This window comes from Nematostella vectensis, chromosome 1 (genome assembly GCF_932526225.1).
Source record: "Nematostella vectensis chromosome 1, jaNemVect1.1, whole genome shotgun sequence".
NCBI classification, from domain to species: domain Eukaryota; kingdom Metazoa; phylum Cnidaria; class Anthozoa; order Actiniaria; family Edwardsiidae; genus Nematostella; species Nematostella vectensis.
Window position 1 is genome coordinate 9,369,458 of NC_064034.1, and position 24,703 is coordinate 9,394,160.

At 41.1% G+C, this 24,703-nt stretch overlaps 3 protein-coding genes across 4 annotated transcripts; all 3 read left to right on the forward strand.

Moving 5' to 3' along the window:
- The first annotated feature begins 47 nt into the window (after nt 1–47).
- On the forward strand, nt 48–9,249 carry LOC5520348 (ceramide kinase). Of its 2 annotated transcripts, none has more exons than XM_032365363.2 (12): nt 48–385; nt 1,672–1,917; nt 2,812–2,898; nt 3,040–3,103; nt 3,617–3,762; nt 4,381–4,455; nt 4,799–4,976; nt 5,362–5,442; nt 5,850–5,938; nt 6,081–6,280; nt 6,791–7,077; nt 8,015–9,249. In XM_032365363.2, the coding sequence occupies exons 1-12, from the start codon at nt 256–258 to the stop codon at nt 8,100–8,102; spliced, it is 1,671 nt and encodes a 556-aa protein (XP_032221254.1). In that variant the 5' UTR covers nt 48–255; the 3' UTR covers nt 8,103–9,249. The 2 variants fall into 2 exon arrangements, with proteins under 2 accessions (XP_032221254.1, XP_032221253.1); XM_032365362.2 differs by having other exon boundaries at nt 52–385; nt 2,767–2,898.
- Nucleotides 9,250–11,364: 2,115 nt separating this feature from the next.
- LOC5520347 (protein btn-1) lies at nt 11,365–16,113 on the forward strand. Its single transcript, XM_032365364.2, has 3 exons — nt 11,365–11,564; nt 13,425–14,065; nt 14,683–16,113. The coding sequence occupies exons 2-3, from the start codon at nt 13,525–13,527 to the stop codon at nt 15,606–15,608; spliced, it is 1,467 nt and encodes a 488-aa protein (XP_032221255.2). The 5' UTR covers nt 11,365–11,564; nt 13,425–13,524; the 3' UTR covers nt 15,609–16,113.
- Nucleotides 16,114–18,543: 2,430 nt separating this feature from the next.
- LOC5520346 (protein BTN1) lies at nt 18,544–23,914 on the forward strand. Its single transcript, XM_032365366.2, has 2 exons — nt 18,544–19,232; nt 22,294–23,914. Exons 1-2 carry the CDS (start codon nt 18,722–18,724, stop codon nt 23,160–23,162), a joined length of 1,380 nt encoding a protein of 459 aa, XP_032221257.1. The 5' UTR covers nt 18,544–18,721; the 3' UTR covers nt 23,163–23,914.
- The last annotated feature ends 789 nt before the right edge of the window (nt 23,915–24,703 follow it).

The following is a 24,703-nucleotide window of genomic DNA, read 5'->3' on the forward strand; positions in this document are numbered from 1 at the left end:
GGGTAGCCTGGTTTATTATGATTTATATCCGGTTCTTCTTAAAAGGCTTGACTAGTCTGAGTGAGAATAAGGATGTGAGTAAACCAACATCTTTTTCTCGATAAGTCATAACAAATGAATCATACAGAAAATATATCCCAGAGGGTGACGAAAGGTCAGTAAAGCTGTCATGTCACACAATTATGTCACGCTCGCACCAGTCTTCAATGTTGTGAGCGTTGTCGTCTCCTCCACAAGTCAAACAAGGAAGGAAAGATGGCGGACGATGGTGGAACAGGATGTATTCTAAACTCTATTCTTTATCAACATAAGAGGCCATTCAATGTCTGCCTTACCAGAAAAACGCTTTACTGGAGCTCAGAGAGTAAAGAAGAGACTAAACCAAGTGAGTATAGGTCATGTTTGAGGAACGGAGTCAAGAAGGGGTAACGAACCTTGGAACTGTGCCGAGTGTGTTTGCGGTAAATCGCACCATTTTTTTATTCCTAGCCGAACTGAGATTACGATTTTCAGGTAACACGTAAAGATGAGTTCTTCATCCATACCACAGTATCGGTTCTGTGTATGGAACTCAAGGGAAAATACGAAAGAAAATATGAATGATGTGTTCGAATTCCCAGAGCTGTTTTTTTAATCAATAAGTTAATTAATTAAGTAAGTAACAGAAGAAAAAAAATGCATTTAAACAAAAAACTTTTTTTTCAAGAGTCAATTTGAAGACTTTAGTCGTTTCTGGTGAAAAAAGACGAATACAAATACTCTAGAAAGCATAAAAATTATCCAAACTGTCAAATGTAACTCTAAAAAAAGCGAAAAAACAATGGCAAAGGGTATTACACCCGGCCCTACCAATCGATAATTCCGATAATCAATAACAATCATCAGTTATCGATAAAAATCAATATCAATCAATTGATTAATATCGGAAATCAATAGAAATCGATAACGTGAAACTGTGTGAGTATTGATTATCATCGAAAAATATTGAAATTATCGATTATTATTGATTGTATTGATAAATTTTGATTTCTGTCCATTCCGTCCAAGTGTATCACCCTTAACTGGCATGATAAATTGTTTTACTCTGTTTCTTAAACAGGGTAAGATAAACAAAGGGAGTTTTTATATCGCTTCAAAAGGGCGCATTACCAGTTGCAAACCACATTCACAATATTACAACATTTATTTACTAAAGATTCTTTATTAACCCAATATAATTCTTGATAAGAGATTTCTGAACACTACTCAGCCCTTATATTAGCTTATTGGAAAGCATACAGATGAACACATGCCAAGAAGCTCGATGTATCATTCCCAGCAGTTTTCCAGCATTCAGTTTTAAATATAAGAAATCAATAAAACCCAATATTAATCGATAATAATCAATATGATTGAGTACTCTTGGGCTGTGAGTATCGACTATTATCGATTTCCAATGTAAATCAATAAAAATCAACTGATTAATATTGATCAATTCGATTAGTTTCCGATGATCGATTTTTGTTGATTGGTAGGGCCAGGAATACACTCATGTTAATAACATTTTATTGAGCATTCATGTTCATGTTTGGTGCAACATTGGAAGTAGAGTCTGCATATAACTTTGGATTATTATCCCATATACTCTTGTGTGTGTGTGTTTTTTCTAATATTTTGTGTTTATTGTTCCAGAAAATCTCCCTCCTAGCCACTCTATCCCTATTGAAGAGATAATTGCTGTAGTACCAAACAAGGAAGAGCCTGTCAAATCAGAATGTGGGGACATCGAATTACTGCCTTATTCCAGCACATTGTTCACAATTTATGCTATTAAAAGGTTAAAGCATCATAAATGGAGAGAGAAAAAGATCACATTTGATTGCAAGGATGTTGCATTGTGCAGAGAATGGATTAAGGCAATGCAGGCTATTCTTAATGGTAAGTGAGTTTTTTTGTACAGTTATCAGAATAGACAATTGGAATACTTGTTCGGGTTTGCTAGGGTGTGTAGTAATAGATATCTTATGCTAAAATGCTGAGATTCATCTAGAAGACAAGACTGTGTTTTGGCAGCCTAGACGGACTGGCACCCTTCAACCATTCCTAGCTATGCAAATGATTTTTGGTTGAAAGCGGGTATTCGTACCATGGCACCTGGGGAGAAGGGGGACATAAAAGGGGAATAATGGTTGTGATATGGGTAGAGATAGGTGGCAGGGGAGAGGGCAGGAGGGTCATTGTGGGGATAATGCTATGTTGAGTGGAGATGGACTATAAGGAGTGGACGGGATAGTGATGCAATTGTTCTTACCATGGCGTATAGGGTGAATGGGAAGATTAAGGAGGAGGTAGTGGGTAGGGAGGTATTGACCGGAAAACAAAAAGGCTGATAAGGGGTAAGGTGTACACACTGGTGGAGAAAGAAGTGAGTTAAAATATAATGAAAACAACGAAAGTTCATAAACATGCAAATAAATGTATAATAAATTGCGGTAAATAAGGAATAGAATATTTCATAGAGCTCTTTGAAAGGTTAAGCAGCCTCACGTGTTTTCTAGTAAAAAAATATGCAAATGATACCTGTTCAAGAAAATGTGGCTGGTTCAGGGACTCTGTCTCTCTTTGCTGTGGACCAGAAAGGTTTTAATATGAACAGTGAAAGTGGTTGAAGGCCACAAGGAGATGTTCACACACCTGCTGTAGATCCCCAAGCTATGTAACACATTCCACTGTATAAAGGGTATATCCAAAACTTCATTCTCACAGACAAATTTCTTTAAATTCTAGAGAACTATGAGAGACCCAACAGACTGCTTGTTTTTGTTAACCCAGTTGGCGGCAAGAAGCAAGCAGCAAAGATTTATAGAGACAAAATCCAGCCATTGTTTGAGTTAGCTGGCATCCAGGCAGAGGTTATTGGTATGTTAAGTAATTGTTGTATATTCCAATCCTCACTGCTGTTCCTTTGTTTCCCTGCTGTGGGATGCACAAATAAATTTCACTATGGTCACAAAATATATTCCACTAGGGCCTTTGATAAAGCATATCTATTTCTTTTAGTTACTCAGAGAGCAAATCATGCAAAAGACTACTTAGAGGAAGAAGCCCTTGAGAAAGTTGATGGGTAAGTCATGTGATTGAGGTGTATTGGGGTGGTATATTAGGTACCACAATGTCATACTCCATGCTTGGAGCTGAACTTCTTGATCCTGAGACATGTTCCTGTTTTTGAAGGAGTGGCAATATGTACACCCTTTCCTTCAAGAAATGTTGTTGGAGTTCTTATGCAACTTCCCCCAAAATGGTTTCTTATCTGATTTTGAGTGTTTTCTCAAGTTGCCCACAGAAACAACTGTTTATGAGTCTTCTTTTCTATTAACAAAGCAACTGGTTCAAGACATGAATTTACCACGTTTGGACAAATCCAGAATTACAGAACAAAAAACATGTTTAGGCCATATAGGATAAATTTCAAGGTCATTAAGTTGATACTAATCTCTTATGAAAATAAACAAAAAAATATTTCTTTTTATAAATCTTAAATATGTAATTTAATATTGTATCCAATAAGAAAAAACTCTAAATCTGAATTATTAGATCAACAGCCAAATGTTTGATTCCTTTATTCTCGGTTCAGGGTTATATGTGTTGGTGGAGATGGCATGTTTCATGAGATCCTTAATGGGTTGATTATTCGCACCCAACAAGACTACGATGTGGATACTACCAACCCTGACTTTCAAGCTGTGTGCCCCAAGATCTCAATAGGAGTCATCCCAGCTGGTAAAGTGCACCTTTAAAACTTTAAATCAAATTTAATTTTTGAAAGTAATTAAAGGCATTATAACTAGTACTATAACATAAAAGGCTGAAGGTCATGAGCCAAATACACCTATTTCAAATAACGTTGTCAGTGCAAACAGCTAATGGCGATTGTCAAATGGCAGTTCTCTATCAAAAAATACCTTGGATCTCGTGGAACTCAAGGAAAATGTGGGTAATTTCTGGGATTATATTAATTATCAACTTTCTTCTTTACAAAAAATTATACCTAAAAGCAGTGATTGGTCTTTGAACTGCCATTTGCCATTCGCCATTTGCACTGACGACGTGTATTGATTAAATAGGTGTGTGTGTCTCCCTAGAGTTACAGTACACAGACATGTAGAGTTTGTTTATCACTGTGACATTTGATTATCAGGCTTTTCCAGTTTAACCTTGTAGATACAGAAAGATTAATATAATATATGGTTATAAAACCTATACATAACAAGGCTGTAACAGGATACTACTGTGGGGATGGCACAACACAGAGACATAGGCTGTATAGTGTTGGCTTCTTTTGGGAGATGTTGTTCAGCCAATTTCAAATTTTTGCAACTTTTTGCTTTGTATTTTTAGGATCCACAGATGCTATAGCTTACTGCACAACTGGTATAAATGACCCTGTCACCTCCGCTCTACACATTATAATAGGTATAATGAGATTACCATCAAACTACTTCTATCTATTATTATATTAAAGACATAAAAGCTATAAAATGCAAAACTCTTGCCACAAACTTCCTGGCTCAAAAATCTCAAAAAAATTTAGCTTAAGCTATGAACAAGATGAGCATAAGGGAGGGGTTCTGATAGAGCCCCAAACCTTACACTGCAAAAAATACCAAACATACAAACTTACCAAACATACAAACATACCATTACCCTGAATTCTATACACACAATTCAATATACCATGAATAGAAACTTGCCATCCACAAAATATGAGGACTAGCAGGGAGGAGGAGCATGAACTCCATTGTGGGTCTACTCGCAGGTGACATTCATCCACTTGACGTCTGCTCCGTGAGTAATGGCCAGGAAGTGTTGCGATACTCAGTCTCCATGATGGCATATGGCTTTTTTGGTGATGTGCTGCAGGATAGTGAAAAATTCCGCTGGATGGGCCCCAAGCGCTACGACTGCTCTGGCTTCAAAAAGTTTATGGGGAATAGGTACATGAATTGTCAAGATGCAACCAATGTGTATTTAATAGTATTGATGGTCTTGTGCAGTGATAGTTAGATGCTAAGAATATATAAGTAATCAGGAGTTCCTGTTGAAGGCACCATTACCGAAACGTCATGAAATATGCTAATACACAGAGATAAAAAAAAATTATTAATATATTGTGTATTAAGATTAACTCCAACAGGAGCAATTTCCATCAATGGGTGTCAAATACTTGTACCAGTATATTTTTAATAGTGTTGGTGTCTTAAGAAATGTCAGTAAACATGTGTTGTGTTTCCATTTAAATATCTTTATTGGAAGCTTTTAAAATTGATTTTGAATTCTCTTCTCGATTTCTAAAAGCTGTTTATAAATATTATTTTCCAGGGGTTATGAAGGTACCATCAAATTTTTATCAGATGACAGCTCAGTAGCCAGTCCACAAGACAGAAGCCGATGTAGGACAGGGTAAGCTCCTTATCTACTTAGTTCAGAAAACCTCAGTTAAACCTTTTCAGTAGAAATAGAAACCAAGCAGCAGAAGTAAAAATCGTATGTATGGATGTGCCCATGAATGGTGAGAGGGAGTTTCTTTCTGCCGATTCTTCATCCCCATTCTCCATGCGGCCCTACTTCCACTCTGTCTCCTATTTTTACTGAAGCCTCCCAGAAACGCTTGCTATGCAGGCTACAGAGAACATTAATCAAAAGCCCCCCAAACATTAAGGTTTACATATCCCTTACCCCTCCCCAACCCCCCTCCCCCCAAATGAGTGTTTTCAGAGCTTGAGTAACCCATCCTACACTACAAAGCATCTAATAACTCAATCGCGTCGTTCTATGATGATCTAAATCTCGTCTGATTTCGTGTACAGGTGCTTTGTGTGTAATGAGACAAAAGACATTCAGCTCTTACAAGACACAGCTGTTGGGGAAGTTTCCCAGAAGCCACTGCAGGCAGATGGTATAATGAATTAATACATTGTGCATAGAAACATGCAACCTTTATCTTTAAAATATTTCATTTTGCACCAGTTTGTTTCAATCGGATTAACAAATATACATAATGTGACATGTTTTTCTTTTACTATCTCTCCATGCCCCAGGCTCCCAGTGGCGCAGCGTCAAAGGGAAGTTCATCAGTGTAATTGGCGCCAACATGTCTTGTGCATGCGCCAAAAGCCCGGAGGGGCTGTCTCCCAGTGCGCACCTTGCTGACGGCTGTCTCGATCTGATCCTTGTCAAACACACGTCACGTGTGCAGTACCTCAGACACATGCTCCGCCTGGCGGGGACATCCGACCACGTAAGATCTTACATCCATGGGGGGGGGGGGTGCATTGGAGCGTCTGGGGCCAACAAAATGTGTGATGAATTGGAATAAATCGAAAGGAGAACAGGAAAAAACCTGCACGTTCTTCAGATTTAATGAACAATCTAAACGGGATAAAACGAACCCAAAAATATTAGCGAAGGCATGGGTTTAGTGGCGAGTGTTCGTAAACACGTGACGACATTTTGATGGATTTGGGTTCTTTATTTATTTAAATACGTTAACTTTGTAGTATTGCGGAAACACAAAAAAGGAAGGAGGGAGGTCAAAGGAGTAGATCAACTAGCAGGCTAGTCTCATTTTTCAGTACAATAAAAAAAAAATTTTCGCCGGATAGTAGGGCATGAGGTCTCGATGATTTTAAAGGCATACTCTAGCAAGCTTTTGTTCAACATTGTGTTACGGCATTGGTACCCAACCCTGGTTCTCTTGCCTTTATTTTAAATCGTTGACAAAAGTGTTGGTGCTATATTTTACATTCAGTTTAACTTCAACTTTGTGGAAGTGTTCCGCGTGCGAGAATTCCAATTCACGCCATTTCATAACGACGACCCTCCCGAGGGTCATACAGACGCTACCGTACACTATCCGAATGCTTCCGAGAGTCAGGCGAACGCAATCGAAGACCACACGGACGAAGGCGGTCAACACGACAAGACCAACGAATGCCAGGTCCTTGCAGTGCGTGATGGTAAGACGCGCGGACGCTCAACCAAGAGTATTTGGAATGTGGATGGAGAAATCGTTTCTCATGCACCAATCATCGTGAGGTAAGTCGCACGTGAGCCAATCATCGTATGGTAAGACGCACGGTAGATAGTCATCGTGAGGTAAGACGCATGGCGAGCCAATCACCGTGGGATTAGACGCACGGTTAGCCAATCATCGTGAGGTAAGGTATGAATCAACACAAGGTTGAAAAGGTATGTTGAACGCCTCTGTGATACAGAGTGGTTGCGCTGACGTTTCGAGCGTTAGCCCTTCGTCGGAGCAAAAGACGAAGGGCTAACGCTCGAAACGTCAGCGCAACCACTCTGTGTCACAGAGGCGTTCAACATACCTTTTCAACCTTGTGTTGATTCATACCTTGTCTACACCACGCCTACGCAGACCATCTGGTTTTTCTACAGCTTGCCTGTACTCTTTCTAGTTATACCATTCTTCGTGAGGTAAGACGCACGGTTAGCCAATCATCATGAGGTTAGTCAAGTCACACATAAGAACTATATATTGTGCTTATTATGTGAGGAGACGAGGGCAGGCCTGCGAAGAGAATTGACAACAGCAGGGCAAGAGAGGTTTTCTTCGCGCACGTGCACGTTTTTCGAGAAACGCATCAGAAAATTAGTGCGATATTCGGATTGGTTGGGGCCATGTAGAAGCTATCGGAAGATTTCACCACATTGGATTGGTTTGGATTGATGCAACACAGACGAAGAACGGGAATACAATAGAACAATGAGGGTAACCTAGCCAATCATGTTAGGCCTTACCAGCGGACTTCTACACTTCTCATTGGTTGTCTCGATCGCCTCAGAGGTCATTAGGTAGCATTGAAGAATCTTTCATGGCTTAAGGTGTTTTTGTGTGGGCATTACTCTAGATCACATATCTTTTATCATTTATCATTGCAAACGCACTCTTGGTGCTCTGGTGAACATTTGTTCTCATTGGAAGTTTCAGTCTTGTCCTTTTTTCTCGTCCCAGGGTTCACCGTCAGCTGGTGCGTATATTCGCGCGTGGCATTGAGGAATGCGAGAACACGCCCTCCTGTCGCGTCTGTCGGCGCTCGTGACGTAACACGTGACACACTAGCGTGACGTCAGAAGTATATAGGATTGCAAGAATAATCGTGCATAGCAGTCATGTTGACAAGCTAGCGTTACGTCAGAAGCATGATGACGGTTGCGAGTTCTTAATCTAATTTAAACCCATAGACTTTATTTATTGAAGGTTGTTCGTAAAACGGATAGTCGTTATGCATTGCAAAGGAGCTATGGCCCTTTTAATTTAGCTTTTAATTTAGATATTTGAGAGATTCTCAGTGAAAAAGCTGCTCCTCGCTACTGAGAGGTTTACTGTTGAGTAACGAGACGCGTGTCTAGAAGGGGGAAGGGCGTGTCCGAGGGGTCCAGGTTTATCGTTGAGTAACGAGACGCGTGTCTAGAAGGAGGAAGGGCGTGTCCGAGGGGTCCAGGTTTATCGTTGAGTAACGAGACGCGTGTCTAGAAGGAGTAAGGGCGTGTCCGAGAGGTCTAGGTTTATCGTTGAGTAACGAGACGCGTGTCTAGAAGGAGGAAGGGCGTGTCCGAGGGGTCCAGGTTTATCGTTGAGTAACGAGACGCGTGTCTAGAAGGAGGAAGGGCGTGTCCGAGGGGTCTAGGTTTATTGTTGAGTAACGAGACGCGTGTCTAGAAGGAGGAAGGGCGTGTCCAAAGTGTCCGGACCCCACCCTGCTCATGTGACGAAATGAGTTCGACTACGGTTGACCCCTTCGTCAATTTTATGTGTATATTTGGATAAAAAAAGTTTCTAGTTGCATCAAGTGGCGTATTACCAAAGCTAAGGCTGCCGATTTGACCAGCTTAGTTTTCGTTTAGTTACAAGGGTCTTACCCAGTTCTCTTCCAAATAAAAAAGGAAAAAAGTAAAATCTGAGATAAAAAAAAGATTCCTTCCGAATTGTAGTTGCACTCATACTCACTTATTCTTTATTATACCCATGTAAAAGATTTTTCAAATTGTTTCTTCCAAGCAGTTTCAATCTTCAAACGCCATTCAGTCAATACAATAATCGTATCTGGCCAAGTACACACAAAAAAAACAGCGTTGCCATTATAAATTAACCCAATTATGTGATATTTGTAAGTGAAATACAAGAGATGAAGATATGTGAAAAGGGGTGGGTAACTTATTTAATAAAATAAAAGATGCATAAAAAGGTTTGTAAGTGAATCCTGTCTTAAGTCTGTAAGTGACTCCTGTCTTTAGACCTTAAATCAAAGCTGATTTTCCGACATTGATGTCGGGTATGAGAAAACGAAACAGGCATCAATCCGAACCCTTGTTGTCATATGGCAGGACAACTTTTACCAAGGGACTTCTGACGCCATATTGGAAATTACCCAGAAGACCCTTAGGACGAGGTTGAGGGCAACTATGGACCGGGTGTCGGAGGGTATTCGATCTGTTAGGAGAGGAGGGGGCGGGGGAACATTGCATGATACAGTATCCCCTTGGCAAATCCTATTAAGTGATCTACAGAAAAGGAAGAGCACATCGCAAATGCGCCTAATTTTCATGCTCAGAGCTCCCACACACACACAACGGCCGAAAGTCTACTTTTGAAATCTCAATAGACGTGCTATTTGTAGACAAAACTATAAAACATAAGCTTGATCACTCTGGTTTGTCAAATATATGTCAGACTTTTTTTTTGCCAAATCCGACAATAAAACGTCCCTTGGAGATGTGCAAAGGGTGTGGTCAGCAGATTTTTATCAGAAAATTCACCCCAGTGAAATTAGGTCCACTTATTCGGATTTCGCAACCCCTCCCCACCCCCACCCCCCACCCCCTATAAAGTACGGGCCTGTAGACATAAACATGCCATTTCAGGCTTGTGTTTTGTTTATTTCTCTAAAATTTTACAAGTATATCAATGCTTCATGGGTATCACGCATGTGAGAAAATGGTAAATAAAGGCAAATTTAGGTTTGAGAAGCTGCAGGATTTTAGTTTATGTACTTGTCAACATTCACTGAATGGTGGATTTCAGTGAAAATAAAGCCATTTGTGCGTTTCCCATAAACCACGGAAGAGCGGTGGACAGGGCCGTTATTTGATGACAGTGGGTCTCCAGGCTACCCTGGGTTGCAGAGGCTGAATAGAGCCTTTGGCCTCCAGGCTACCCTGGGTTGCAGAGGCTGAATGGAGCCTCTGGTCTCCAGGCTACCCTGGGTTGCAGAGGCTGAATGGAGCCTCTGGTCTCCAGGCTACCCTGGGTTGCAGAGGCTGAATGGAGCCTCTGGTCTCCAGGCTACCCTGGGTTGCAGAGGCTGAATGGAGCCTCTGGTCTCCAGGCTACCCTGGGTTGCAGAGGCTGAATGGAGCCTCTGGTCTCCAAGCTACCCTGGGTTGCAGAGGCTGAATGGAGCCTCTGGTCTCCAGGCTACCCTGGGTTGCAGAGGCTGGATGGAGCCTTTGGTCTCCAGGCTACCCTGGGTTGCAGAGGCTGAATGGAGCCTCTGGTCTCCAGGGTACCTCCAGGCACTGATTAATAGGCTAATTCTTTTGTTTTTAAGAACGTTTAAAATTTGGTCGAGACTGGGGGAGGCTGTGTACAGCCGCTTAGTTACTAACCTGGCGACAAGACCTGTTGCAAGGTTAGTAGCCTACGCAGGCTACCAGGTTAGTTAGCGGCAGGGGCGGTTGCAGGATTTCGAAATGGGGGGTTTATGATGGCCGGAAAGACGCGGCTTTTAATATCCAGTGGCTCTGGGTAGGTCACATAGATCTTACATACTTCACGCTGAATTGGATTTGTCGCGTCAGCAAAGTAAAGCAGGCAAAGGCACATGGGCAGTACCTCAGATATGTATTTTCTTTAAACAAAGTGACTTTTTTACTCAAGGGGGGGATATCCACGCAACCCACCCCCCTGTATCCGCCCCTGAGATGCTTTACACAGGCTAGAGTAGTTCTTATTCTTATTTTTGGAAAATTTCCCTGTATATAAAAATATGATACTCAATGAAATATTTATAGAAAATAATTATAGAAATATTCAATAGCAATATATTTACGTTTGTTATTATGAGAACCATTTGATTCATTCTAGAAAGTATCAGACTAACAAAACAGTATTTTGCTGCTATCTGAGCCTCGACGTTATAAAAATAAAGAGTGTATTTTGCTATTCTGGCTTTAAAGAACAAAGAGGATCTAATAAAATGCAGTTAATCATCTGTTAGGTGTCTCGGCATCTTCATGATATATTCATCGAGGGGAGGGGTAGAAAACAACAAAGATATAACACGCAACAATAGCCCCCTCGACTCTCCCCTCCCTCGTGTCACAATATGGTAGTCGTAGCAAGCGGTAAGATTCATGTTACAGCGCGCTTAAAATTAACTTGGATAGAACCGCGCTAAAACGAAAAAACTGCCCTCGGTGTTTGGGTGAACCTATAATTCAGTCTAGATGGAATACAACAGCTGAATCCCAAGCACATTCCCAAGATACAGCGACATTTAAAGGTATGTACTAGTTGTTTGTTTTATAGCCGCTCGACACCCTCCAACGAGTACAGTTTAATTCCACGTTTATTCGTATTTGCAACCAGGAAATTATCGCTCGGGAGTGAGACATGATGTGTTGTTCAATTGAACTGCTTGTTTTGTTAGAAAATGGCTACTATCAGTTCAATAATGTGCAGTTTACAAGTTTAATTGAAACTGAGTTAATTATCGCTTTAATGATTTATATTTTTAAAGTACCTAGTATTTTTAGGATAGTGACTTTCGATTTTAATTCAAACATATCGATCGGTTTGAATCCCGTTGGTGCTCACATTATAGTGACATCATTTTGTTCAAGGACGAAAGTAAGGGATAGTGTCCGCGGTTTAACCTAACTACGCGTGTTAACATAATTTATGGGTACAAAAATCAATTTAGTATTAGTAAGAGTTTCGCGATTTCATGTATGAAGAGACATAAGGTTGCCCACCAAAAGTCAAGTTTTGACCTCGTTTCAACTGTTCCTACGAAATTTGAGAGTGTTATTTTTTAGATCATTTATGAGAGGGCAATTAAAAGCCAGCATTAAAATGTGGAAAATACAGTGTCATAACTTTTAGTGCGTTGCGGGCAAAATCAGTTTTGTTGATAGTAGGACTTATAATATTATCATGAAAAGTCCTATCTACGATTAATGATTTGACTCGTTAGGGTAAATCTATTACGGATTTCCCACAAGACGTATGATAATTCGTGCTAAAGTAAAAATTAGCAAATTTACGCATGGATAAGTTGCAAAATTTACCATTTTTCGTTTCGATAAAAATGGTTCTTTTTCATAATCGCACACGCTTTAAAATATTGGCGAATAACGCTAGGGTGCAAATCCCAGAATTCTAGAGTTTGTTGATATATCAGGGTAAGCGTTCTCATAAAAAGCTCTTAAAATAGTGTAATGCTGTGAGTTTTTTTATGCTTTTCTATTTGTTTACAATCACTCAAGCGTTATGTTCTTCATGAAAAAAAACTTGATCACGACATGACTTGGCCACCAACAAAGCCTCTACCTCGACAAACTGTTTCTCCAATTTCACATATCTACTGTTCCTCTTTGATCTTGCATTCGTGTAAAATATGCATGTGGATAAAAGAATTAAAGAATGCCGATCAACCACTCCTTTGTTATTATTTACAATTGAACATAAAGCAGTTCATTTAAAAGAAAACTTCAAAATAACCACCCACGATTGAAGTCTGATACTTTGTTAACGATATCTGAATGGAAGTTTCTCAGTTAGTTGCTTGAGTCACTCGGTATTATGCGGGAGCGTAAAATCCTCTGCGTGAATGGCCTCCTTTAATCATTTCTTCTTTTGGTTTATATGGTTATTGGCTCGTACACGGTGAATTTTAGAGCCCCGTAGAGCATTTTAAATCTCAAAATTTTCTTGGGCAAACATTCCAGATCCCTCAACAGTTGAGCATTTTCATCCTTATGTTGCACGTAATTCTAATTTTTAAAATGCCGTGGTATTTCTTTTGGTCGAAATTTTGATAACTATCGAATATCATTAAAACAATTAAGTTCCCTGTGTTTTGGGGTTCCTTTGCTTGCGCGCAAATGGGTCTGGTGATATATAACATGATAAAACTCTGTAAAAAAATATCCTTCACGCGGCGACATCATTGTAGCTACATAACCATCATCAATCTATTTTTTACACCCTGGAAATCCGGGGATGCTACCCTGATAAAAAGACATTTTACTTGTTAGGATCGGTGATGCCGTTATGCAACTGCGGTATTCTGCGCGCGCCCATGCAGGTACCACTGGTTACTTTACTGTTTGTAAATTTTATATGTTCTCCTTTAAAATAGGTGTGGACCCTCGTGGGAGGATGACCTGATACCCGCTTTAGCTGGTTTCTTGTCAGGGTCGTTGAATACCGCCAAGTGTTCTCGTTATCCTCTGACCATCATGGGATCGCTGTTCCAAGATCGTCTTGATGACAATGACTCAACCAAGACAAGTAAAAAACCCAAGCCAAAACTACACAGAGGCCTTTCGCGCCTCGTGTACATCAGCGAGGAAACTCTGTCTTTACTAAACATTTCGGCGTTCCTGGTATTTGGTCTCCTAACTTTTGTTAACATGGAGATTCTGTTCACCGCCGCGGAAGATATCCTAAGCGGGTTCAACATCCCGACGGCGTCTCTGATTATCTGCTTCAATGTCCCGCTTGTCGTGGCCAAGATAGTTCTCCCGTGGTGCTTCCAGCGCTTTCCATATGTGGTCCACGTGACTTGGCTTACGGGCTTTATGATATTAGGCACCTTGTTCATCGTGTTTGTTGACAGCATGGTCGCTAAGATGGTGGGCCTTGGTCTGAACGCCATGGCGACAGGTGGGAGTGAGTTAGTGTTTCTAGCACTCACGGCCTACTACCCCAAGGTCTGCGTCAGCGCGTTCGTTTGCGGGACGGGAATCGCTGCTTTGGTGGCTCCTCTCTACTACGCGGGTGAGTCGAATTTTTCAAATAGGCGACTTTCACTAAGAAATCTTGTGACTAGCAAACTCACGCCAACGGCTTAGGCCGTTACGCTAGAGAGGGCGAAAAAAAAATAAAATCTTTGAATGAAAATCAGCCCTTTTTGACATAGAGACATTCTGACGCTAGCAAGAGCGCACAAGAGTTTGCTACCCAAAAAGTCAAGTAATTCTATAGTGCAACTCGCCTATTGCAAAGCGATGTCTTATTCCCAACACTCAAGCATCTGGATGGACAATTTGCGCTAGTTCAACCCATGTTACTTGCGTCTTAGAATTGTCAAATCACTCAAATGCAATCCTTGTCACACCATTTTTACCCCAGTCACGCTAGTCAAATCACTCAAATGCAATCCTTGTAACACCATTTTTACCCAGTCACGCTTGTCAAATCACTCAAACTCGTGTTGAGGTTTGTCTCCCAAGGCTCACAGTCCATGTAAAGCCATTCTACCCTTGTCACGATTGTTTCATCACATCGCATCATGTAACGCCATTGTACCCTTGTCACGCGAGTCTCTTCCCGTAGTCACGCTAGCCTCACCCTAGTCACGCTAGCCTCATCAATACTTGGCTTATCGTTTGCAGCTGCTACCACGTGGGGTTGCCTCGCCCCGCGCGCCGCCATCATGCTTACCATCCCGTGGCCAATCTTCTTCCTCATCTTCTATCTCGCGCTCGATAAGGAGCCCATCCGAGACACGCCTATCAGGGCCACGCCCCTCCACAGGTCCGGCTCCACGCGCGGTTCTATGGGTGGCTCCACGCGCGGTACCATGCGTGGCTCCACGCGCAGCAAGGTATCCTACAAGACTCTGCTCACCAAAGAGACAGAGAGCGACAGCGAGACCGACGAGCCAAACAACAACACGACAAGGCTTAGCTGCTCCAACAAGCTCTCGGTAGCAGTCCAACTTGTCCCTCTACTCATCCCCCTCTTTATCAGTTTTTTCACCGAGTACCTTGCCGTAACCTCGGTTGTGACCACCATTGCACTTCCGAACTCTCGACTACGACCGCGGGACCACTACCTGTACTACTCGTTGTTCTATAGAATCGGCAAGTTCATGGGCCGCTCGTACTTGTTCCTGCTGTCCTGTTTGCCGCGATTCGTGGACTGCATGCGGGATACGTGTCAATACACGTGGATTTTCGCATTGTGTAATATATTCCAGTTGCTGTTCCTGCTATTTGACAGTTGGTACCATTTTGTGCCCCATGTGGAGATCATTATTACGGTGTGCTTAGGCATAGGGCTGTTTTCGGGCCTCATCGTGCTGCACTCCCCGCATTTGGTCCCTCAGCTGGTGCAGCCAAACGAGTCGGAATTTGCGTTGAGTTTATTGTCGCTCGGGAATGGAATTGGAGGACTAGCCGCAGCGATAGTTGGACTTTTTGTGGAGCCCTACCTCTCAGCTAAGTGTCAGCAGAAGTTTGATCCCAAATACTGTTTCACCAGGTTTCATAATACGACGGGGTGGGATAATAATCTACGCTGCCTGCCTGCTTCGTGAATAACATTTGCATACAAAAGACATGTAATACAGAAGAGATGGGCGTAATGCAAAAAAAAATGTGAGATAATGATTGGGGAGAAAGGTATAAGAAATTAAGTGCCATTTTGTAAAGTATCAAGTTTTTGCGACATCGTTACATGACCTGCGATGACAATTCACTATGCGTTTGGCTAAAAAAATTTATAATCATCAAGCATATATATTGTCTACCTGTGTAGTTTTATGATTTATATGACTCCCAATCTTAGTAATTGAAATTGTTTTTTTTTTATATTTGGTTTATAACATCTGTTCGGTATTGTGTCGTGATGACCTTAAAATCTGTAGTTTCTATTATAAGAATGTAATGATAGCAAATGTAGAACAAATGATATAAAATCACCATGTTTATAAAAAATGAAAAGATCATGTTACTGTGACGGAATAGAGAAGTCGGAAGTCGGTGAATGACTGTTTTACTGTGATTATCAATATTTTTAAAATCGTCAATAATATCCAACTACTTTCTGGTATCCGTCATTCACCCCCCCCCCCCCCCCCCCCCCCCACGCCGACCAAAAAGTGGGTCATTTCCTATTAAAGAATCTAGTTCTTCCATGTGTCTCCCACCCAAACCCTTCTAGGACTGATTCTGCTATGTGTCCCCCACCTCTACCCTCCTAGGGCTGGTTCTGCTGTTTGTTCCCCTATCCTCCTAGGGGTGGTTCTTCGATGTGTCCCCCACCCCAGCCCTCCATGGGCTAGTTCTGCTATGTGCCCCCAACCCCTACCCTCCCAGGGCTAGTTCTGCTATGTGTTCCCCCACCACTACCCTCCCAGGGCTGGTTCTGCTATGTGCCCTCCATCCCTGCCCTCTATGGGCTTGTTCTTCTATTTCTTCCCCATCCCCACCCTCATGGGTATGGGCACAAGAAAGGTTTTCATCACGCCTGACAAATTGGACCGAGCCGGTCAAGATATTTTTAAAGGGAAAAGATCAAAACAACTTAAAACCTCTCTAGATGCTCAAAGCGTAGCGGTGTCAAGAACCCTTTCTTCACTTGAGATTGAACGTCTGCATAGGTTATTAAAAACCATTCCTGAGTGCTCTTCATGCCTATTGGGCTATTAAACATCATGCATGTATGGAAGTTATTCATATCCGATTAAGTAGAATAAATGCTACCGTTTAAATTGACTTGGGGTAAACTACTTTGGAAAAGTTTATTTTCACTTTTTGATTATTATCCTCTATACTCTCTAAACTTGATTGGCTATAAACTAATAAAAAAATGTATTCATTGGACATTAGCACAATATTCTTTTTAAACAAAGGCTACTATAACTACCCTAAATTTTTTAGATTATTTTAAAGTTCAAAAGATGTATCCACTTCCAGTTAGACTACTTGGCGTATACTCGAGGTTTTGTGGCATTTTTGTAGATGTTTAATTCCAAAATTCTCGCCTATGTTATGGCGCTGCCCCCATAACACCGAACAACGCATCGGTAATAACTAACCAAATACAGCATTGCGAAATGTAGACCATCCATTGCAAAAAGGCCCCAAACCGAGAGATAATTGAAAAACGGTTGATGATATCCAAGGAAATTAATTCAATACTCTACTGATACTAGGGTCCTTTTACCCAAGTATTGGAAAGTTTATAAAGTTTCTACACAGACAAAACTTATCTAGGTACAGTATTATCGAACGAGAGACAATATCAGTGCAACAAAGATTAGTCACATAAAAAACATGAAAACGTATTGTAGATCCAGCTTGATGGGCCCATTTTGAAGGGGCTATAACCATGAAATTCACTCGATGTATAGCTCGAGAAGAATTTCGGTTGTGTTATGTCTTGAATATGCTCGTAAAACGTGAAATGTCCGATTTTTGGCTCTAACCTGCCTGAAAAAAGATTCAACAACCGCACAATTTCCCGTAATACAGAGGCTGCTCGTATTGAGGCCCGTGTTAGTGCTGGTGTACTCCGACGTTTCCATCGCATTATTCCTAGGAGAGTAAGAAATGATGTAAAAGTGAAATCATACAAGCATCCTCAACACTTAGTCTAAATCTCTTTATGATATTTATCATGCCGCCCCCACTTTTGCCCTATGTTCCGCGTAATAATATTGGGGGTTAACAAGACTCTACATATTGTGAGAATCCAGTTTACATGGCTTTTCTTACAGGAAACCTATGCTATCCAGGGTAATGAACGAGATAATTAAATGGTTAAAATATATAATGTTTATGTTAAAGTGTTCAGAAACTAATAATATTGTTCTACCGCTTTTCTTTATACTCCGGTTCTAAACATAACTATAAACTATTGAATAAAAAAATCACAATATATTAACATAATTTTTATTAAACAAAAGCTATGCGATAACACCTAGACCGAGGCATTCTGCCTTGTTTTTTTTTTAGATAGAATTTCTTCGTGAGAGATATCACGAATATTTTGGCTGGTTAGCCCGCACGCGGAGGCCGCTTTTGACCAGAGAACCAATCAGAACGAGCACAAATCTTTGTGTTATTACAAAACAATATTCTTTTTGATGTAACATCGAGTATCTTGACGCACTGTCTAAAACACAAAATACAAACATATTTATTGTACATTTGTCGATTTCCCTATCAAACGGGGTTGCCTTGTTGCTATAGGAACTTAATCGCAATATTATCGCGATCAAATCTAGTTCTTCGATCAGGGAATTAACAAAATCAATATTCCTGGGCTACTTAAAAAATGACTCATAGTGGTGTCTAGAAGTTGGTGTTTTGTTGCTGTTCAACCACAATTGGTCGAGGAATTTCATCCTTTGTAATCTACATAAAAATTAAGTGCTTTTTATTCTAATATTGACTTGGTGTAAATTTCTTTGTTCTCTCTACCAGTGATAACAGCTGTACATTTGCAATTATAATCTATCATTTATGAGAGCGGAAAACTATTGCCATGAGTGACATTTGCCTCAGAGCTTCTCTCGGGGGAACTAGCTGTCAAATGTAGAGGGCGAAGACAAAACGGAACTTACAAAAGGCTTTCGTAGCCAAGCGAACGCCCTCTTCTCCCGCAGAACTTCGGTGAAGTTCGCGGGTCAAAAAACGCTTCACAATGCCAAGTACTATATGGGAAAGATTCCGACAAGCGCTATGCAAGCTCGTTCCTTCCAAAGAGTACGAAAAGAAAGCCAACGCTACGGTGTCTACGGCGGACGTACTAGTGTTTCTAGTCTTCGGAACGCTGTCATTTTTCAACCAAGAGATGCTTTACACTGCCGCCGAAGATATTCTAAGCGGGCGAAAACTGCCCACGGCTTCAATCTTTGTGACTTTCATAACTCCGTTGATGGCTGTTAAAATATTATGTCCCTGGTTTATACAAAGGGTACCTTATTTAGTCAAGACCTTGTTGATCACGACTTTCATGATTGTCGGCATTTTGATCATAGTGTACGCAGAAAGCACAAAGCTCAAGTTACTTGGCATCGCGATGAATGCTATGGCGACTGGGGCAAGCGAGTTGGTCTTCCTTTCACTCACTTCATTTTACCCTCAAATCTGCATCAGTTCTTTCGTGGCTGGAACTGGTCTATCATCTCTGGTTGCGCCTTTATACTATACAGGTAAGACCCACTGTCGTAACAATACAGAAAACTGAGATTTTACGTGGTTATACTCATCTTTATATTTTTTAATGAATTAGAAAAAAATATGTATGTACTGTTCACTTGATTTTGTAATTTGGATAAGAAATGTTGGTCTTTTGTCAGCTATGCATCTAGCTCATTTTTTAGATTCATACTAATCAAATTGTTGTGTGAGACTATATCTGGTTGTTCTGGTTGAACTGATTCTTATTACAAATACAAAAGGGGGGCATGATGCAGGACGTTTTAAAGCTAATTCACAATTTTGTTTGAATTTTAATCTAAAGGAGGTTATTGAAAGGTAGACTAACGAAATAAGCGATGAATGGTAAATAATATGAAATCAGTTTGTATTCGACTATAACCATCTTTCTCGGTCCGCAATAGGGTTTCTAGACCACAAACTTGTTTTTAAATGTTTATAACTCAAGAAAGAAAGGATCAAACCAACCGTAAAATGTTAATGAAAACGACTCAACAAGATTACTTTGTTTGAAAATATCACATCTATCGACATTTTCACAAAATTCCCCAGCCCTATTTTATGTATCGAATGATCGTAATTCTCCCACTATTTTGCTTGTTCCATGCTCTCATGGGCTCATGGGGGTCGCAGCTATCTGTCTCTGTATAATATAGGCTAAATTAAAACAAATCTATATTGCCTTTGCCTTTTCTCTGTAAAAAATGGAATCGAAATGAGGCACGAGATTCTGAAAAATCAAAGTTTTTTTCAATAATTTCAATCGAGTCTTTCACTTAATCATTTGGACTCCATCTCGGTCCGATCACCAATAAACGTAATTATTTTTTATTGAATGCCTTCGACGAACACAATATATTCCCAATTTATTTAAGAATGCATTTTATCATTTAAAGCTTACACCAATAAAGCAGAATGCCACATTCTGACCAAATCATTTACTTTTTTTGGCGTCTTTTTTCTAGCTGGTAGATCGCCTTCGGTAAAACAGACACCTTTCGTCCGATAGCAATCTCGTTTTTCTCTCTTTAGTCTCCGCTTTTTTGTGTATTTTTCGTGGTGCAAGTTACTTGATAAACTAAGGCAATCATGATACATTAAGCAGCTAAAGTTTCAGATCGGCTAGTTCACTGTACGAAAATAAAAAGAAATAATTATATTCACTTCGTTCCCCGTATTTCAAAGAAATAAAACCTCCTATTCCAAGTGGGAAGAATATCATTAGACATCAGGCCTTTCGACTCCGGAAAATATCGAGACAAAGCTCTTTACTAAATGTAAGCTACTTTTCTACCTTACAGCCTGATTATTGTTGCTTAGTGCGAAAAAAAAATGAAAAAGAAAGAAATGAAAATAAATGAACAAGACATATAGAAAGTAATAAGAAAAATGTCACTTATCCAACTCGTCCATGCGTGGGTCGCGGTCTTCGCGCGCTGTTAGGTATTAGTCAGGTTTGCGAAATGGAATGACATTATCTTTGTAATGCGCCCAAACAGGAAATAAGTGCAGAAACTCTGATGTCTTAGCACAATACGTACAATATTTTGAAAATACTTGATATGATATTTGATATGATATTTCGTATTCTCCCAAATTCTGTGCTATACACTTGTCAATATTTTTTCGGAAATCGAAGAATGGGCTCGTATATCGAAAAGGTATTTTCTGTTTCGAACAATGGGACCCAATTTTCACTGTCTACCGTTACTATTCATAAACAGTAAAGGATTTTGATGTTTGAACGCCTCTTAATTACCCAAAGTAAACTCGTTTGGATTTAAGTGCTATATAATACTTTTCATTCTGTTTGTAAATAGCAGCTGTAATCCAAAAAAGTATGTTACCATTATGTTCTCTGTCGAATGTTATCACAGACATCATTATCACAACTGTCACTGCTATTTTTTGAAACACGATGGCTCAATCTATTGCCAATAATAAATGACACTCCCAATTCTACTCGAAGTTAATCGCGCTGGTTCGTTACGTGGCTTCTCTATGCTTACCTATAAACCGAGTACGCATATTCCATTTTTCCAAAAGGAAGTCAATAAATTTCGGTTGTCACATCTCAAGTCTCTATATGGTCAAACACCTTTATATGAAAAAAATAACAGGCACGTACCCAGGATTAGTTGGGGGGGGGGGGGGGGGGGTGCGCAGTCGGTATCATAGGAAAAAGCATATGTCCCAGTTTTTCGCCGCCAAGGGGTGGGGGGGGGGGGGGGGTTGGTGGTGAGCGCACACCCTCCTGTGTACGCGCCTGAGTTAATGAACAAAATATTAGCTGTAGGATATACTTTGACTATCTATTGAACTTTTTATAAATAGAACTAAAATTTTATGTAAGTTTTCCTCTTTTACTATCTAAAAAATCATAAATCCTGCCTTCTTCATGTTATGAATGAGTTACAATGGCATGTTATAGCTAGTATTTGTACAAAGTTAATCGATGATTAACTAACAAAAGGTCAAAATAGTAATTGAGTAAAGAGTGACTTATGGAAGATGGTAAATAGGGTGGTGTGGATTACTAAACAGCTAAACGGTTTCTTCACGCCGGTTGAGGCCACCGGGTTCAAGAGTGCCAGCGCGAGCTATCAGTGTGGCTTCTCTTGCCTTTCGGATGAAGTCGCGATTATTTCTTATTTTTTTAATAGGTATAAGCTCTATGTCAGAAGCGGAGTGGTTAGGTTTTAGGAAGTGTTCAGCGGCGGGGGTTGGTATGGATCGAGATTGGGAGTCAACAGTTCTGCGGTGGTCATTAAAGCGTTCTTTTAATTTGCGTTTAGTTTCCCAAATATATTGAAGGTTACAGCGGTTTCAATGAATCATATAAATCACGTTTTTAGTATTGCAGGTTATGTGGGAGGTTATAGGTCGTGTTTCACCTGTTGAGAAAAATGTTTAGCTTGGTAGGCCATTGGTTCTAATATAGGGGCAGGTTGTTCCCGGTGGTTTCTTCCTACGTTTTCGTTTGACAGACTACCATTGATTTTCTCTTAGCCACAGGTAGCCCGCTGGTGTTGATAAATTTTCATTGATTGACAGGTGTCACGACTTGGAGCTGTGTACCGCCCAAGACAGCTATCCTAATAACGGCCCCTTGGTCCATCCTCATCATGATCGCATACGCCATCCTTAATAAGGAGCCCATCGCCAATAGCCCCTGCTCAAGTCCGTCCCTCGGCAAGCGGTCCAAGGGAGTGTCGTACGAGAAGATCGAAAGTGATGGGTCCTCGGAAGACGAGGAGCTCACGGAATTCGATCAGACCAAACTCAGCCTGACCCGACCGCTCGATTGCAAGGAGAAGGGGCTGGCCGCGTGGAAGATTTTCCCGTTTATGCTGCCTCTCTTCTTCAGCTTCTTCGCCGAATACCTCATCACTTCATCAGTGGTAACAACAGTGTCGTTCCCAGGCTCCGGCATCCGCCCGCGGGATCACTACTTGTACTACTCGCTATCCTACCGCATCGGCAAGTTCGTGGGGCGATCCTATCTGTTCTTTATTTCCTTGTTTGGGGACTTCTCCCGCTTCTTGCTGTGCCGTCACACGTGGATCTTCGCACTGATCAATCTTATCCTCCTCATGTTCTTCGCCCTGGAATCCTGGTACCACTTTGTCCCCGGTATCGGTCTCATTATCGTCATGTGCTCGGCCGTCGGCCTTGTCTCGGGGCTCATCGTGCTACACTCGCCACACGCCGTTGCCTCGGTTACCGAGACCCGAGAGCGCGAATTTGCGTTCGGGCTTCTTACGCTGGGTAACGCTATTGGTGCATTCAGCGCAGGCTTGGTTGGGTTGGGGGTGGAACCGTTTCTGCAGTCGGAGTGTAAGATGCACTTCATCAGTGAGCAAATGTATTGCTTCACTCGCCATCGTAACGCGACCGGCTGGAGCTCTAATATTCACTGTTAATGTCCTTAATTAAGGAAGAGAAATAGGGGAGTGGAGGGTGGGGAATAACTTGACCGCCTCTTATGCTCCACTAATATCCATAAAGAGGGAAAATAAGGGGGGAGAGGACGGTAGGGGAATATGTTATCTCGTACTCAAATGAAACCGGTTATGAATGTAAATTAAACAACAAGAAAATTAGATATCATGTTATAAACTTGAAGACATTCAGCAAATATTAAATTCTGCTTGTGCAGTGACGGCGTATTTTCTGGAAAAAAGATCGAACGTGCGGAAAGTCTTTTTTTAGTTAAATAGAAAATGGCACACTATTTCGGATGTCTTCGCGAATCCAATTGAAATAGGGAAAAGTAGCTTGCGTTTTATGAGAGGGGTAATAACGACGGGCCTTGTCCGCCTTGTCCGAGGGCGGGGCAGAATGAGATGTGCCCCTGAGTATAAGAAAAACTAAAAACACCTACCTGTATCACATGCGGTCATATGTGACGTTATTTTAATTCATCGCAAATTATTTTTCTTTAGAAACGTGTAAATAATTAACAAATAACTGAAAAATATTAACATTCTCATATTAGTGTTGTTTGGAATAGTTGGCTAGATTTATTTTAGTTATGCGTATGTAAATATATCGGGGAATATTCTGTGATGTGTAAGATGGTATAAAATAAATAAATGATCTATTTTGTGAAATTCAAATGCCGATAAATAAATAAAACGAACCTCCCCACAGATCATTAAAAATGTACATTCATTACCTTGGTTGCGTTGTTGAATGACAAATCGCGAAACACAAAAGTCTAACCAAACCAGGATCACTCCCGAACGCCAACAAGCGGTTCTTAGTCACATTTGCAGCCCGCTGGTGTCGAGAGTCACGTAACGCTCCCCGGGAGCGTTGCGTGACTCCGGCACTAACGGCTGCAAAGGGGGCTAGTTCTTCATGGACTTTCTCCCCTCACCCCGGCAAATCCCTGCTACGAGCTTCTATCCAGGCAGTTGATTATCCGCCGCTGCCTTCAAGGAAAGGCCCAGATATTGCGCCAAGGAAAGGTGTAACAATACACACCAGGCTGGAGGAGGGAGACGGTTAAATACACATCACTGAGTAATGGATAGTCTCCCTCGCAGCCGTTAATTGACGTGTACACACCAGACCGAGGGAAGGAGAGACTGTCAATACACAGCCAACTGAGAGAGGGAGCGACAAGTCTATACACAGCCAACTGAGAGAGGGAGAGGCAAGTCTATACACAGCCGACTGAGAGAGGGAAAGGCAAGTCTATACACAGCCGACTGAGAGAGGGAGAAGCAAGTCTATACACAGCCGGCTGAGAGAGGGAGATTCAAGTCTATACACAGCCAACTGAGAGAGGGAGAGACGAGTCTATACACAGCCGACTGAGAGAGGGAAAGACAAGTCTATACACAACCGACTTGGGAAAGAGAGAGGCAAGTCAATACACAACCGACTGAGAGAGGGAGATGCAAGTCTATATACAGTCGACTGCGGGAAGGGAAAGTAAAGCCAACTGATGGGGAGG

Bases quoted from the DNA above. Each gene is read 5' to 3' on its own strand.
- LOC5520348 (XM_032365362.2), top strand. From the start codon at position 256: ATGGCGGACGATGGTGGAACAGGATGTATTCTAAACTCTATTCTTTAT. The intron at 3,104-3,616 runs GTAAGTCATGTG...TTCTCGGTTCAG, and splicing joins GCCCTTGAGAAAGTTGATGG to GGTTATATGTGTTGGTGGAG. The intron at 7,078-8,014 runs GTAAGTCGCACG...TTCTCGTCCCAG, and splicing joins CATGCACCAATCATCGTGAG to GGTTCACCGTCAGCTGGTGC.
- LOC5520347 (XM_032365364.2), top strand. From the start codon at position 13,525: ATGGGATCGCTGTTCCAAGATCGTCTTGATGACAATGACTCAACCAAG. The intron at 14,066-14,682 runs GTGAGTCGAATT...TATCGTTTGCAG, and splicing joins GGCTCCTCTCTACTACGCGG to CTGCTACCACGTGGGGTTGC.
- LOC5520346 (XM_032365366.2), top strand. From the start codon at position 18,722: ATGCCAAGTACTATATGGGAAAGATTCCGACAAGCGCTATGCAAGCTC. The intron at 19,233-22,293 runs GTAAGACCCACT...ATTGATTGACAG, and splicing joins TGCGCCTTTATACTATACAG to GTGTCACGACTTGGAGCTGT.